General features: G+C 48.9%; 1 protein-coding gene across 2 annotated transcripts in view; it reads left to right on the forward strand.

Annotated features, from left to right (window-relative positions):
* MOB1B (MOB kinase activator 1B) overlaps positions 1-12,923 on the forward strand; it is a 38,693-nt gene extending 25,770 nt beyond the window's left edge. For both annotated transcript variants that reach the window (XM_054065147.1, XM_054065148.1), the window contains exons 3-6: positions 2,778-2,871; positions 5,953-6,086; positions 8,805-8,968; positions 9,540-12,923. In XM_054065147.1, the coding sequence (XP_053921122.1) occupies positions 2,778-2,871; positions 5,953-6,086; positions 8,805-8,968; positions 9,540-9,617 (470 nt within the window). In that variant the 3' untranslated portion in view covers positions 9,618-12,923. The remainder of the gene's footprint in view (positions 1-2,777; positions 2,872-5,952; positions 6,087-8,804; positions 8,969-9,539) is intronic.

A 12,923-nucleotide genomic window follows, 5' to 3' on the forward strand; every position in this document is an offset into this window, starting at 1 on the left:
GGAAATGTCGCTGCTGTTTTTAGAAAGGAGCCTGTCGGTGCCATCTTAATATGTTTCATCGAGCTCTTTTTCAGCCGGGGTTGTTACCCGGCAGTATCGACTCTACGTGCTAAGCATAAAACCTCAGTTTAGTTAAGTGTGAGGGCCAGGTCTAAAAGAGGATGATAAAGACTACAGTCACACATATGGCCCGGCCTTCCTTCTGCCTGTGAGAAAGCCAGAGATCGATCTGTGCGATTCTCCTATAGTTAATTCTTTCCTTTTGTTCCTCCTGAGTTGTGAGCCTTGCTCTGCAAAGACTGATGTCATTATTTTAGCTTCCTCTAACGCTGTTTGTCCTTTCATGCTAGGTCAGGCCAAACAATGATGCCCAAATTAGTGTTTTCTGATTGCTTCACCACGTTTCCTCCTCCTCCCTCTCCTTGCTGCTTGAACTTGCTGCCTGCCTTCTGCTCCTAAAAAATGGATTGACCCAAGTGCTGTCACGCTCCGTAGCCCGTGCAGAGTTTCAGCTGCCACAGGCTCTGTGTCCTTTCTGGGTATTTCCTCATCCTTGGTGTGATTGAACAGGGCTAATATTGTGTACTTCAGCGCAGTATAAATTACACTCCAGATAAATATCTTCTGATTGTGTATGTGGTTCTCCCTGCGAGAACCACAGGTTTGCTTTTGGGAAGCGAAACTGTCCTACTGACTTCAGCCTTCCAGTTCTTCCTGGGCCACGCAGCAGTCTGGTGTTTGACTTCCCACCACATCCAGGGAATGTCGAAAGCGCTGACACCATTCTTTATAGAAGTTCATTCATGCTGTGTTGCAAAACCGTCTAGAGAAAGAGCCAGCCCGTTTTTATGAGTAAGCATTACTAAAGAGGCTTCATCTGCTGCTGGCATCCTTCCCTTTTGGTGGTTCCTCCACTCCACATCTCTCCTGTGTGGCGGCGGTGTTTTTCCACTCCCAAATGACTGAGCTGCTAAATTAGCCGGGTGGCAAAAGGCAGCGAAGCACTCTTTTGTGTGCAGCAGCACTCTGTGATGACGTGGTCCTCTCCCATGCCTCCTGCAGCAACGTGGGGCTTTAATATTTGACTTTGATTTTAGCCTAGAAGCACTTAACTGCTTCGGTGCTCCTTTCATCTGCAGCATCTCTCTGCCACACCTTGCACCGGTTACGATAGCCCCCGTGATTGATTGAGGTATCCAATAAGGAAATAAATCTATGACTTCATGTCATTAGTTTTGCCCTTGGCCTTAGCGAGAGCACAGGAACAAATTGCTTTGCTCTTCTCCCCTTTGCTCAGTTCTCAGCCCTCATGAGGACACGTGGTAATGGGTCCATGGAATCATGGAGTGGTTTGGGTCGGAAGGGACCTCAAAGTCCATCCATTTCTACTCCATGCCATGGGCAGGGACACCTCCCGCTGGCTCAGGGGCTCCAAGCCCCATCCAACCTGGCCTGGAACCCCTCCAGGGATGGGGCAGCCACGGCTGCTCTGGACAACCTGGGCCAGGGCCTCCCCACCCTCACAGCAAAACATTTCTTCCTGATGTCCACTCTAAATCTTCCTCCTTCCAATCTAAAGCCATTCCCCCTCGTCCTGTCACTCCAGGCCCTTGTGAAATGTCCCTCCCCAGCTTTCCTGGAGCCCCTTTCAGCACTGGAAGCTGCTCTAAGGTCTCCATGGAGCCTTCTCTTCTCCAGACTGAGGAGCCCCAGCTGTCTCAGCCTGTCCTCCTAGCAGAGGTGCTCCAGCCCTCAGATCATCTCCGTGGCCTCCTCTGGACCCATTCCAACAGCTCCATATCCTTCTTATATTGAGGACTCCAGAACTGCACACAGTGCTCCAGGTGGGGTCTCAGAAGAGCGGAGCAGAGGGGGATAATCTCCTCCCTCAACCTGCTGGCCGCGCTGCTTTGGATGCAGCCCAGCTGGCTTGCATGGAGGTTTTTCAAATGCATTTTCGAAATAAAAAGAGGTGAGGTGTGTGCAGTCAGTTTGGTTTGAGATCTCCTTGATTTGAAACGACTAAAAGCAATTACAGAAGTGCGTCTTGCCTCTGTCTTTAGAAGAGAACACCAGCCAGCGTGCACTTTGAGTAGAATAGCACTTGGAAACAAATGAACTTTGCCCTCAAAGCTTAAGAATAATGAGTAACAAGAGGAAATGAAAACATGCAGAGACCCTGTACTGCTTTACAGGTGTTGGAAGGACCAGGTTGGATGGGGCTTTGAGCTGCCTGCTCCGGTGGGAGGTGTCCCTGCCCATAGCAGGGGGTGGAACTGGGTGGGCTTTGAGGTCCCTTCCAACCCAAACCGTTCTGTGGTTCAATTAAATGTTCTTTGAAGAGGTCGGCTTTTGGAACACAAAGCCTGGAGGAGTCACCATCATCTCATGAGTCACAGCACTCTCCAGTTGGAAAGTTTGCCCTGAAAATATTTGGTTTATTGCAGACTGGCCAGTAAAATTTGGGATTCGAAGAAAATGCACCAAACTGGGAAAAGGAAATGACTTGGCTTTCCCTTTCCCTTTTCTTCCTTCAAGTGAAGATTTTGGTGTAGTGAACGATTATATAGTTATTGCCAGAGGCGGTTCTGGAAGTTGGTGGTTGCGTTCTGCATCTCCTTCATAATAAGTCCTAAAAAGCAGTACCAATGCAGTTGTTTCACAAAAAGGCGTTGCAGGGCCCTCGCGAGCAGCGTGCGCTTTGCAGCTCAGGCCGGAGGATGCTCGCGTTGCCGTTGCACTGCGGAGTGTTAATTGACGGTTTCGATGCTTTACAGCCGTCGACTTCTTCAACCAGATCAATATGCTGTACGGAACCATCACGGACTTCTGCACGGAGGAGAGCTGCCCCGTGATGTCTGCGGGCCCCAAGTAAGAGCGCTTTTACACATCACTGAGAGCGGGCAGGGTTTGAGGTGATTTTGCGTTTGAAAACTTGAGAGTAGCTCAGTTGAGCGCCCAGGACAAGGTAACCGCTGTGCGGGAAGGGGTGGCTTCTGTTTCCTAGGAAGGGGAGAAGAATTAAACCTTTATTAAGGGAGCGGAGCACAGAAAGGTGTTTTTTTTGGGGTGCGTGTGGGTTTTTTCTTAAGCCTGGGAAGTAAACTGATGATCAAATCTGTGTTTTCCCTTTATTTTCTGGGATGTTAATGAGGGTTTGTTCTGCTGTGAGCTGAAGCAGAATCAGTTTTCTTACTTTTCAGCTGAGCCTCGTCTAAGTAACTTTATTTCCTGAGAGTTAACTGCATGTTTTTCAAACGGTGTTTCTCTCTAGAAGTGATAACTTCGATCTTAAATTAAGATTTGAGGGTGTTATATGCAAACATTACTTAGGGCTTAGTAGAACCTTTCTTTTAGGACTTGGAGTAGGTGTTGTAGCAGTGAACTTGGCTGCAGTTTCAGTAGTCTGGGTAAGGATCCCATACCCTCTCCCTCAGTTAAGCGTCGCTTCTTCAATTCTCTCTTATCCTTTCGTACAGACATCCATCCAGCATTTCTTGCTCTCCGGCTGCTTAGTGTCTTCCAAACAGGAAAATACTACACAAGTGGTGAGGGAAGGCACCGATTCCTTCCCAATTACTGTACAATCTTATATAAACCACAAACAATCCTCTCCTCGGCTTCCTCCTCCTCTGTAACAGCTCTGTGTGAAGGCAGCGGCTGCCAGCCCGCGGGGTCAGGAGCTGAGGCCACGCGCAGCGGTGCTGCTGGCAGGGCCGGAGCTCAGCGAGGCAGGAGCAGCCCGGTGGACCAAGAAAAGCTTTGGTGCTCGGTTCTTAAGCTAAAAATGCCCAAAGTAGTGTGGGCAGGCAGACCCTCGGGGGTGAAAATACAAAGGGAACGAAAGTTTACCACGGTGCGAAAGAACTTGAGGATAAGCTTGTGCAATCACATCGCCCATTGTCTGCTCTGTGCCTTGGCAGGCAGAACGCGCTCTTATTTATTAAATAAGAGCATGAAAATATTTCTTTGCTTTTTTTGTTTGTCTGCCGAGAAGCAGTTATTTGGGGGTGGAGGTTAATTATTAAAGGCTTAGATGTCTGGTTGCCAGGCCAACGGTTTATTTCTCTCCAAAGAGACCGATAACCATTGACAGAAATATATATTGCGCTCAAATAGTTGTGAAGCAAGGTAGAAGGAAGATGCTGGAGGCTACGAGATGCATTCTGCTGAGGTTTGAGTTAGGTGATGGCTGCTTCAGCTCTGGGGGTGGCCAAGGCCAGGTTGGATGGGGCTCGGAGCGCCTGGTCCAGTGGGAGGTGTCCCTGCCCGTGGCAGGGGGTGGGACTGGGTGGGCTTTGGGGTCCCTCCAGCCCACACCACTCCATGATTCTGTGATTTTGTCCCTAGGTTTGTAGAGCATCCCAAAAGGCATTGCTGAGCCCCTGTCTCCTGTTACTCTTTGACAAGGTCACAGCATTGTTTTGAGCCAAGCTGCGTATTTTCTAGTGTGAGCGGCACAGTTGGGGTTCCTGTTTATGGATGGCAAATCCCTCAAGCGTGTTGATCTGAGAGAATTCCACCAGAGCCGTTAGAGACTCTCAGCTTTCCCCTGTGTTTGCCAAAGTGATCGGTGTGTTTCTGCTCCAGCCTTCACACATTGCTCTGCCCTTAAAGACCTCCTCTAAATGGTAAAGGTTGCTAAAAACCACATTTTCACTACAGAAGCTGCCCAGCACGGTAGGGGCGATTTTTTTCTACCCAGAGCTGTCGGTGTTTGCTCACAAGATGCAATGTGGGTTTCCGCTTTGTTTCCCACAGCAGTGGGAATCATTCCAATATCTGGGAGGTTCGTGTGTGTTTGGTTTTCTTTTTTTTCTTCAAGAAGTTGGGCTAGGATTCTTGATTTGTTGTCAGGAATGTGTTTAATTGTGTAGGAAGAGTTCATTTTCCCCTCCCCTGCGCTCCCAGGCCTTTTGGCAGCCTAGAAACAACCGTGAACGTTATCCCCACTGTGTGGAACAACCATTCCGACAGTTCCATACGCTTCTTATATTGGAGATTCCTGAACTGGACACAGGATTCCAGGTGGTGTCTCAGCAGAGTGGAGCAGAGGAGGAGGATCACCTCTCTTGACCTGCTGGTCACGCTTCTTTTGATGTAGACCAGGATAGTGTTGGCCTTCTCGGCTGCAAGGATGGTTGTAGCCCAGACGTTACAATGTGCTACTGCTGTGCTAAGAAATAACACCCTTCCTCCCTGAGAAGCAGAGACATTAACCTCTAGGAACATCTCTTTTAAAAAGAACCGAGATGAAACTTGGTGAAGCGGGTAAGTTTCTTGTCCAAGTGTGTCCGAGCTGACACCACCATCCTTGTTTGTTTGGTTTAAATGTTATGTTTTCAAAAGCAGAGCATTGCAGCGAGTCTGAATCATCATCCTTGGGTTTCTCTGGGAGGATTTTGAAGCTGCAAAGCTCAACAGTCCTTTTGCTTCTGTCTTGGCAGCAGGGCTGGCCGCATGGATGGCCCTTCCTGTAGCTAACCGACCTCTGAATCCGTTAATCCTTGGAGATCTCTGACAAGAGCCAGTGTAGTTCCATCTTCGGAAATGCAAAATGCAATAGGAATATTTTCAAATGTAAAGAAATTCCATACATTTTAGGGGTCTAATGTGTCTGGCTGGAAGCTACTGAGTGTCGCCGCTGACCGTGCGGTTCTTCTCTGCCGGTGGAGGACAAGAGAAGCCCATCGCTAGGGCTGGTTGGGTGGAATTCCACATCAAAAATCAGATGCCTTCACTGATTTGAGCGCCGGAGCTCAGCTTTGACTTGTGTGAAGACGGGGTGCAGAGCAGCTGCAGACCACTCGGGAGCATTCGGACCTCAGCTTGAAGGAAGGGCTGTGGGAGGGTGTGGGATCGCAGGGAGCGGAGCAGGAAGAGCAGCCTTCCAGGCCTCGGTGTGAATGATTTGCTTGTGTTAAGAACTGTCTTCTTGTTGTCTCAACGCAGATACGAGTACCACTGGGCAGACGGGACAAACATCAAGAAACCCATTAAGTGCTCGGCACCAAAGTACATTGATTACCTGATGACTTGGGTCCAGGATCAGCTGGATGATGAAACGCTATTTCCTTCTAAAATAGGTAAAGTAAAGACATAAAGTAGAACACCGGGTTACAGTTGTGCAGGAACATTCAAGTCTCACGGCATTAAAAGGTCTCCTGAATGACTGGTGAGCAGGGCAATTATAACAGGTTAAATTATTTATGTATAATAGAAAGGCGTTGTATCTCTTAAGATAAAATTGATGTGGTAGTACATGAACTCTGATCCATGTGTTAATACTCCTCATAAACATCTCCATCACAACTCTAAATGCAGAAAGTACCGTTTTATTTAATATCTGAATGTGTTGATCAAATCCAATGTTTTTTCACTTGAACAGAAGGTTCAAATGAACTCAAAACCTGGTAACCAGTAATTGGGACAAACGGGCAGCTTTCTGGTGCAGGAAAGGTCTTTGGTCCTCGTGAGGAACTGCTCTTAGGCCTTGCCTCCGAAAAAGCCGAAGCGCATCTTTGGTCTTAAGTTAATGATTTTATTTGCAAGTGCAGATGAAAAATGTACATCTTTAAGAGGTTTCTTTCAGAAAAGCAGGAGGAAAATAATGAGCAACCACCAATTGGGAAATGATACTGAGAAGAAGACCTTGCTCCTTGAGGCAGACAGGGCTGCTCTAAAGCTCCTACCTGGCAGCCTTTCCGTACACCACTACGCATAGGCTTACGATCCATTGTGGAAAAAGGGAGGGAGATCTCTTATTTGCTTCTGTTTCAGGAATAGTATCTGAAGCATTTGACACATTTTCAGTCAGCCTCTTGGGAGAAACAGGGCTGCCTGTCAGGATCACCCGGCGTTTGTCTTTACTGATGGATACACAGAGAGGGATGGGTAGTTTGGAAAGGAGAGCCAAAGCCCGAATCGTCCCTCCTCTGTAGATGCAAGCATGGTTTCTTCACGCGCAGTGGCATTAGACCTTATAGTGACCTTCCAGTACCTGAAGGGGCTACAAGAAAGCTGTGGAGGGGCTGTTCACAAAGGCCTGTGGTGACAGGACAGAAACAATGGGTACAAACTGGAGAGGGGCAGATTTAGACTGGACATAAGGAGGAAATTCTTCACCATGAGAGTGGTGAGGCCCTGGAACAGGTTGCGCGGGGAAGTGGTGGCTGCCCCATCCCTGGAGGTGTTCAAGGCCAGGTTGGATGGGGCTTGGAGCCCCTGAGCCAGTGGGAGGGGTCCCTGCCCATGGCGGAGAGGTTGGAATTAGATGATCTTTAAGGTCCCTTCCAACCCAAACCATTCTGTGATTCATGTCAGTGTTTCAAAGCAGAGTTCAGAGCTGGGGTTGGAGTCCACTGCTAATGATACTGAGATAGTGACAGTCAATATTAGAGATGCGTTTGAAACAGCGTCAGGGCCTGATCTTTCTGTAAGTGCAGCCTGCGCTTCGCTGAAGGCTTCTCTTTGAATAGAATGTGGTTTTGAAAGGTAGCAATTCGGAAAGGGACTTAAAGGCTGCAGCGGGTAACGAACTCAGTCTGGATTTGCCATGCGATGCAGCAGCCACTGAAGGAGATGTGATGTGTGTTTACACAGAGAAAACTCACGCAGGAGCGTGGAGACGATGTTGCTCTGTTTCTCAAGTGTTGGGGAGATCGCGGCTGGCCTTCAGCATCCAGCTCGGGCCTCTGGCCTTCTGACAGGGCTTCAGCAACTGGGAAAACTGCAGCAGAACTGGGAAAACTGCTACGTGATGAGGAGCTGAACAGGTTTAGTCTTTTTAGATGGTCGATACCTATCTTTTCGTAGCCTGTGGATGTATCGGCTAAAGAGATTATTGCTCCCAGTATCCAGGTGCTGTTTGCTAACCAGTTTAATAAAACTTGCGGCAAAGAGCTTGTTTCCGACTTCACTTCTGCCAAGGGAAGTGTAAACCTCAATGGTCGATCCCAAGGGTGGTTTCAGTTACCTGCACAGGGTATCTGCTGTCCCTCAGAGCACCCTTTGGAGTCGCCCAGAGCCACTGGTGGGACTCGGAGCCTGCAGGAGACATCCCCATTCCTGCACTGGCAGCCGGAGGCCAGGCAGCTACCACGCAGGCGCCTGTAAGTGTGTTCGACACCTCTGTTTGAGCATCTGAATCCCACCAGATGGGAAGAAGATCTTTGCTCAGAGAATGCTCTTCGGGGAGCTGTGCTGAGGCACAACAAGCTGTGGTAGCTGGAAGCTAGGAGGGTGCAGCCTAGAAATGGAGTCAGGTTTGTCTTGGAAAAGGTCATGAGGCACTGGAATATTGCAAGGAGGGAACCTGCCCCTCTGTTCTTTCAAGGAGCTTGTGGTTATCCTTCAGCTGAGGTACACAGTGTGATTTACAGAGGGAAATCGTAGAATCGTTTGATTGGAGAAGACCTTTGAGACTGAGTCCAGCCATCCTTGTCCACTACTAAACCACATCACTGAGCACTGCATCTGCCGGTCTCTTAAACCCCTGCAGGGATGGGGACTCCACCCCCTCCCTGGGCAGCCTCTGCCAGTGCCCGAGAACCCTTTCAGCGAAGGAATTTTCCCTGATATCCGATCTAACCCTGCCCTGGTGCAACTTTAAGTGTTTCTTCTCCTCCTGTCACTTGGGAGAATGAAGAAAGAAAAGGGGTAAAAGGGAGAGATGGCAGAAAAGGGGACTGGGGGAGGAGAAAGCCCTTCTTCTGCAAGAGCTGGGCCTGGGTAATGAGAGCTTTCCAAACGCATCAGCAGGGCATGTACGCTTGAAAACAGCCCATCTGCTTTCTTATTCCTAGGTGTGCCATTCCCAAAGAATTTCATGTCAGTGGCAAAGACAATTCTAAAGCGTCTCTTCCGAGTTTATGCCCACATTTATCACCAGCACTTTGACCCAGTGATCCAGCTCCAGGAGGAGGCGCACCTTAACACTTCTTTCAAGCACTTTATATTCTTCGTTCAGGTGAGTGCGGCGGGAGCGTTACTCTTACAGGTATGTTCCAGAAAAAATAGCGGATCAAAGTAACGCCTCTGCGGTTCTTAGCAGCTGGTGTGTTCGTAGGAGAGCCCACACCTCCAGGCCCCTAGGATAGTGTTGTGCTCCACTTGGATGTGTATTTACTGCTGGAAGCGTGCAAGGGATGGAAAGGTTTTTGGCAAAGTATATCTTTGGTACAAAATTGAATCCCCAAAAGTGTTCCTTGTGGGATGATTCAATAGAACAGCAATCCCTAACAAAAGTAGGAAGGAGGACGGCATCTGAAACCAGATAGAAAAGTGTGTTTGCTTCAAAGCTACATCATCCCCCCCTTTGTAAAATATAGCATCTTATGCGCTCTTCCTTTAAGCGAAGGAAGAAGCTTTAGGCCATTGAACTCTGCTCTTCAGCGAACGGGTCCGGTGCCGAAATGCTGAGGTTGCTCAGCCTGGGCTCTGAGACCCTGCTGCCCATGAGACCCTCTCTGAATAAGGCTTCTCCCCTGAGCTGCGTGTGTAAAATTCCATGTCTGTCTCTCTCCCCGACCTTGTTACAGGAATTCAACCTTATTGATAGAAGAGAACTCGCACCGCTTCAGGAGCTGATTGAAAAACTCACCTCAAAGGACAGATAAAAGGAAGAGGATTTCTCAGAGTCACTTGTTTCTTTACGCGAGCGTGTGGTATTTGTTTTTTGTTCATTTGTTTTTTTTAAAAAACAAAACAAACCCCCCTGTGCTGTTGCTTAATGACAGCCAAGATCGACTTTCTGTGCTTTCGTTAGGGGAAATCTTTTATCTGTTAGTGACACGTGGTAAATAGCTCTTTTTTTTTCTTTCTCCTAATTGTCGTTACTCATTGTGGAATTGTAGGAGGTGCTGAGTGTTCATAAAGGAACCGTGCTGGGATAGGGGATTGCCTCTGCTGGTGGATGGGTTCTTGTGCTGTGTCAGTGGTTGCCCATTCTCACAAAGTCCCTAGAAGACTTGCGTACGTTCTCTAAGTGCCTTGGCAGACTCACTTCTGCAAAGCACACGCGATACTGAACATTGCTGGAAACGGAGACTACCAACTAACACCCAGGACACTTACCGATACTTGCTTTAGAGAAATATATATATATATATATATGCTTACACTAAAAACAAAGCCATAACTTACTGAAATCAGTGATCTCCAGCTTTTAATACAAATATTTGTCTTATTTTTTTAGAGATTAATATAGAATTTTTCCAAACTAGATATTTCTTACGGAGAAAAGCGCCGGTGAGGTCCTGGTGGCTAAATGGAAACGGTGAAGGTGGTGTCGATACAAAAGAACCAGTGCTCGGCGAGTACTTCCCTGTCTGCTGCCATTGGTGTTGGCTTTTCGTAGTTGCTTTTATGTTTTTAACAGGGAAGCATCCACCTGGGCCAGCCGCTTTTCCTGAGTTTCCGAGCGTTTGCCAAATGAACGGTTCGTTTGCACAAATACGATTAGGAAAAAGTTTCAGTTACGGAAACGCTCTGGGGCAATACTACGGAAAATCTGGTGAAATGGCGTTTGTAGATGATGAATGAAAAGCCTGGCTCTGCGGAGGAGCTCTGGTGGCCAGTGTTTTCTGTGGTTGGAAATGTTACCTTGGAGGGAATATAATTCCACGGACCGCTTGGGATTTATGTTAGCGTGATGGTGTTTTTCTCCCCCATTTCCAGTTGCAGCCTGTCCCCAGGGAACCACAACTGCTGCCTGGTGTTTCAGGTTCCAAGGAATCCGCGCTAGGCTCCGCAGTGTGCTATCTCGTGATATCCCTAGTTGCCAAATACAGCACGCTGGGTGGTTAATGCCGGGCTTCGCTAGAACCGTGACTCCCCAAAACCACTGGGTTTAGACCTGAAAGAGATGACCGGTGTGCGCCAGACTGACTCCTCAGCTCTGGGATTTACGGACAAGGCCAAGTTTAGCACGCCACAGAATAGTTGAGCTTATGCTTTATGGGCCTCAGCTTGACTGAAAACGCTGAGTAAAGCGGCAAACGCTGTGCAGCAGCGTGAGAAATGTGTGAGCGGCCATCGGTGTAGGCAGCCGTTCCGCATCTGAGCACAGTAACGAACATACCCTCGTTTGAGAGATGAGAATCGCTGCTGCTGTGGTAAAACGCAGTGTTTCAGAGCACCTGAAGGTTATTTTGAGAACTGTGTGATCTTCGATGGAGTTAAATTTGTGTTCTTGTTTCACGGCTGCTTATGTAGAAACGGAAGCGTGGCACGTTGTGTAGTGAAGAGCAGTCACACGGGGGTGTTTGTGCTGAATTCAGGCCTGGCTGCACAAGTATTAGACAGAGGCTGGTGCACAACACCTGCGCTTTGGCATTGGGAATTAAGCATTTTTTGGAATTTGGCATTTGGAATTAAGACAGGCCTTGGTTTCATTCGAAGCTTCATCACGGCTCAAGAAAACAGAATGTGTTTGGCTCTGTTGCAAATCAATGCCATCGCCAATCTGCTCGAGGGACAAGTGGAATTTTCAGTTATTCTTATTTTTCTTACCATCGAGTGTTGGGATGGGGTTGCAGCTCCTTCAGTGCCCGTGGAGCCAAGCTGGTGATGCAGAAAGCTTTCCCGCAGATGTTTTAACAAACTCCTTGTTTAAAAAAATTGGAGTGAGGTCTTATCCCTCCTCAGCCAGTAGAGATCTGGACCGTTCTATATGCGTACACACGAGGGAGGAAAAGAGGAGAGATGCTCTGTGTCTGTTACCTCCTCGGGGAGATGGCAGCTGGAAAAGAGGTGCGTGAGACAGAAGAAACTGAGAAGTGAACACAAACACGAAGCACGAGTGCAATTCCCTTTCCTTTGGCCGTCGCCTGTGGCCGCAGTGTTCACCCCAGGGCTTTGGCCAGTCCGGCTGCTCGCAGGATGTGCCCGGCCTGGGGAACACAGGATTTCCCCCCACGGTTCTGTCGGCAGAGTCAGTCAGTGCTGTGGGATCTCTGTGCTGCTGCCTGGAGTCAAGGCTGATAAGAAAGAAGGGTGGAATATTCCATGTGTTGGACCAGGCAAGCGCCCCATCCTGTTGAGCAGTTCGGAAGTGGCGTTCCTTCAGTGCACACCATCCTTTCGTGTGTTGGTTGTTTGCTGTGCGAGCTGCGAATCCAGGGCTTCTGTGGCCTGTGAGCAGCATCCATGGTGTCTCTGCCACTGCGGGGTTGTTTTTAACGGAGCGGCCCACGGGACGTGCCCGCTTTGGGAGCAGCGGCGTGGCAGGGAGAGCTCTGCGGGCAGGGGCGGAGGGCTCTCCAAGTTTGAGATGGAATAACGCAGGAGACTTGTCTTTTCTGAGTCGTGGAAGCAGCCAGCATCCACCCGACTGCACAAAAGCAGCTGAACTCCCAAATGCGAACGGCACAATTCTAAACGGCCTCTGCGCACGCAGGAAACTGAATTTACGAGCGCAATCCTGCACGCGCGGCCTTTTGTGCGTGCTTCTATCTGAGCGGTGTTTAATGACGGACAGTTTCCAGCTCCAGAGGCGTGCGGAGCGCCGCAGGTGCAGTTTGATAGTCGGAATCTTGTAACCTTCGCAGTGAAAAGCGCTGTGCTGAGGTGAGCCGGTGCTGCTGAGGAGGCTGCGTGCGCGCGTTCGCGGTGCTCCTGAAGCTGACTGGGGAGGAGCCTTCAACTGGTGCTGGAGCCGAGTTATCCCATCGCAGCGAGAGACGAGAGGGCAAATGGCAGAGCCTGGGAGATCTCCTCTGTTAGAGGGAAAGCTCTTACGGTGGTTTGGTGTCAGGTACCAGCAAGAAAGTCAAAATAGAGAAATATTTAGAAGTGAGGATTTGCTTGGAGTGATACCGCTTCTCTTTGTTGGCAGAGGGGGGTTTTGTTTGGCTTTTTTTTTTTCACCAATTCTGGTAATTCAGAGGCCTCTGCTGCAGTTCAGCCAATCAGAGCAGAATGTA

Source organism: Cuculus canorus, chromosome 4 (genome assembly GCF_017976375.1).
Source record: "Cuculus canorus isolate bCucCan1 chromosome 4, bCucCan1.pri, whole genome shotgun sequence".
Classification (NCBI taxonomy): Eukaryota; Metazoa; Chordata; class Aves; order Cuculiformes; family Cuculidae; genus Cuculus; species Cuculus canorus.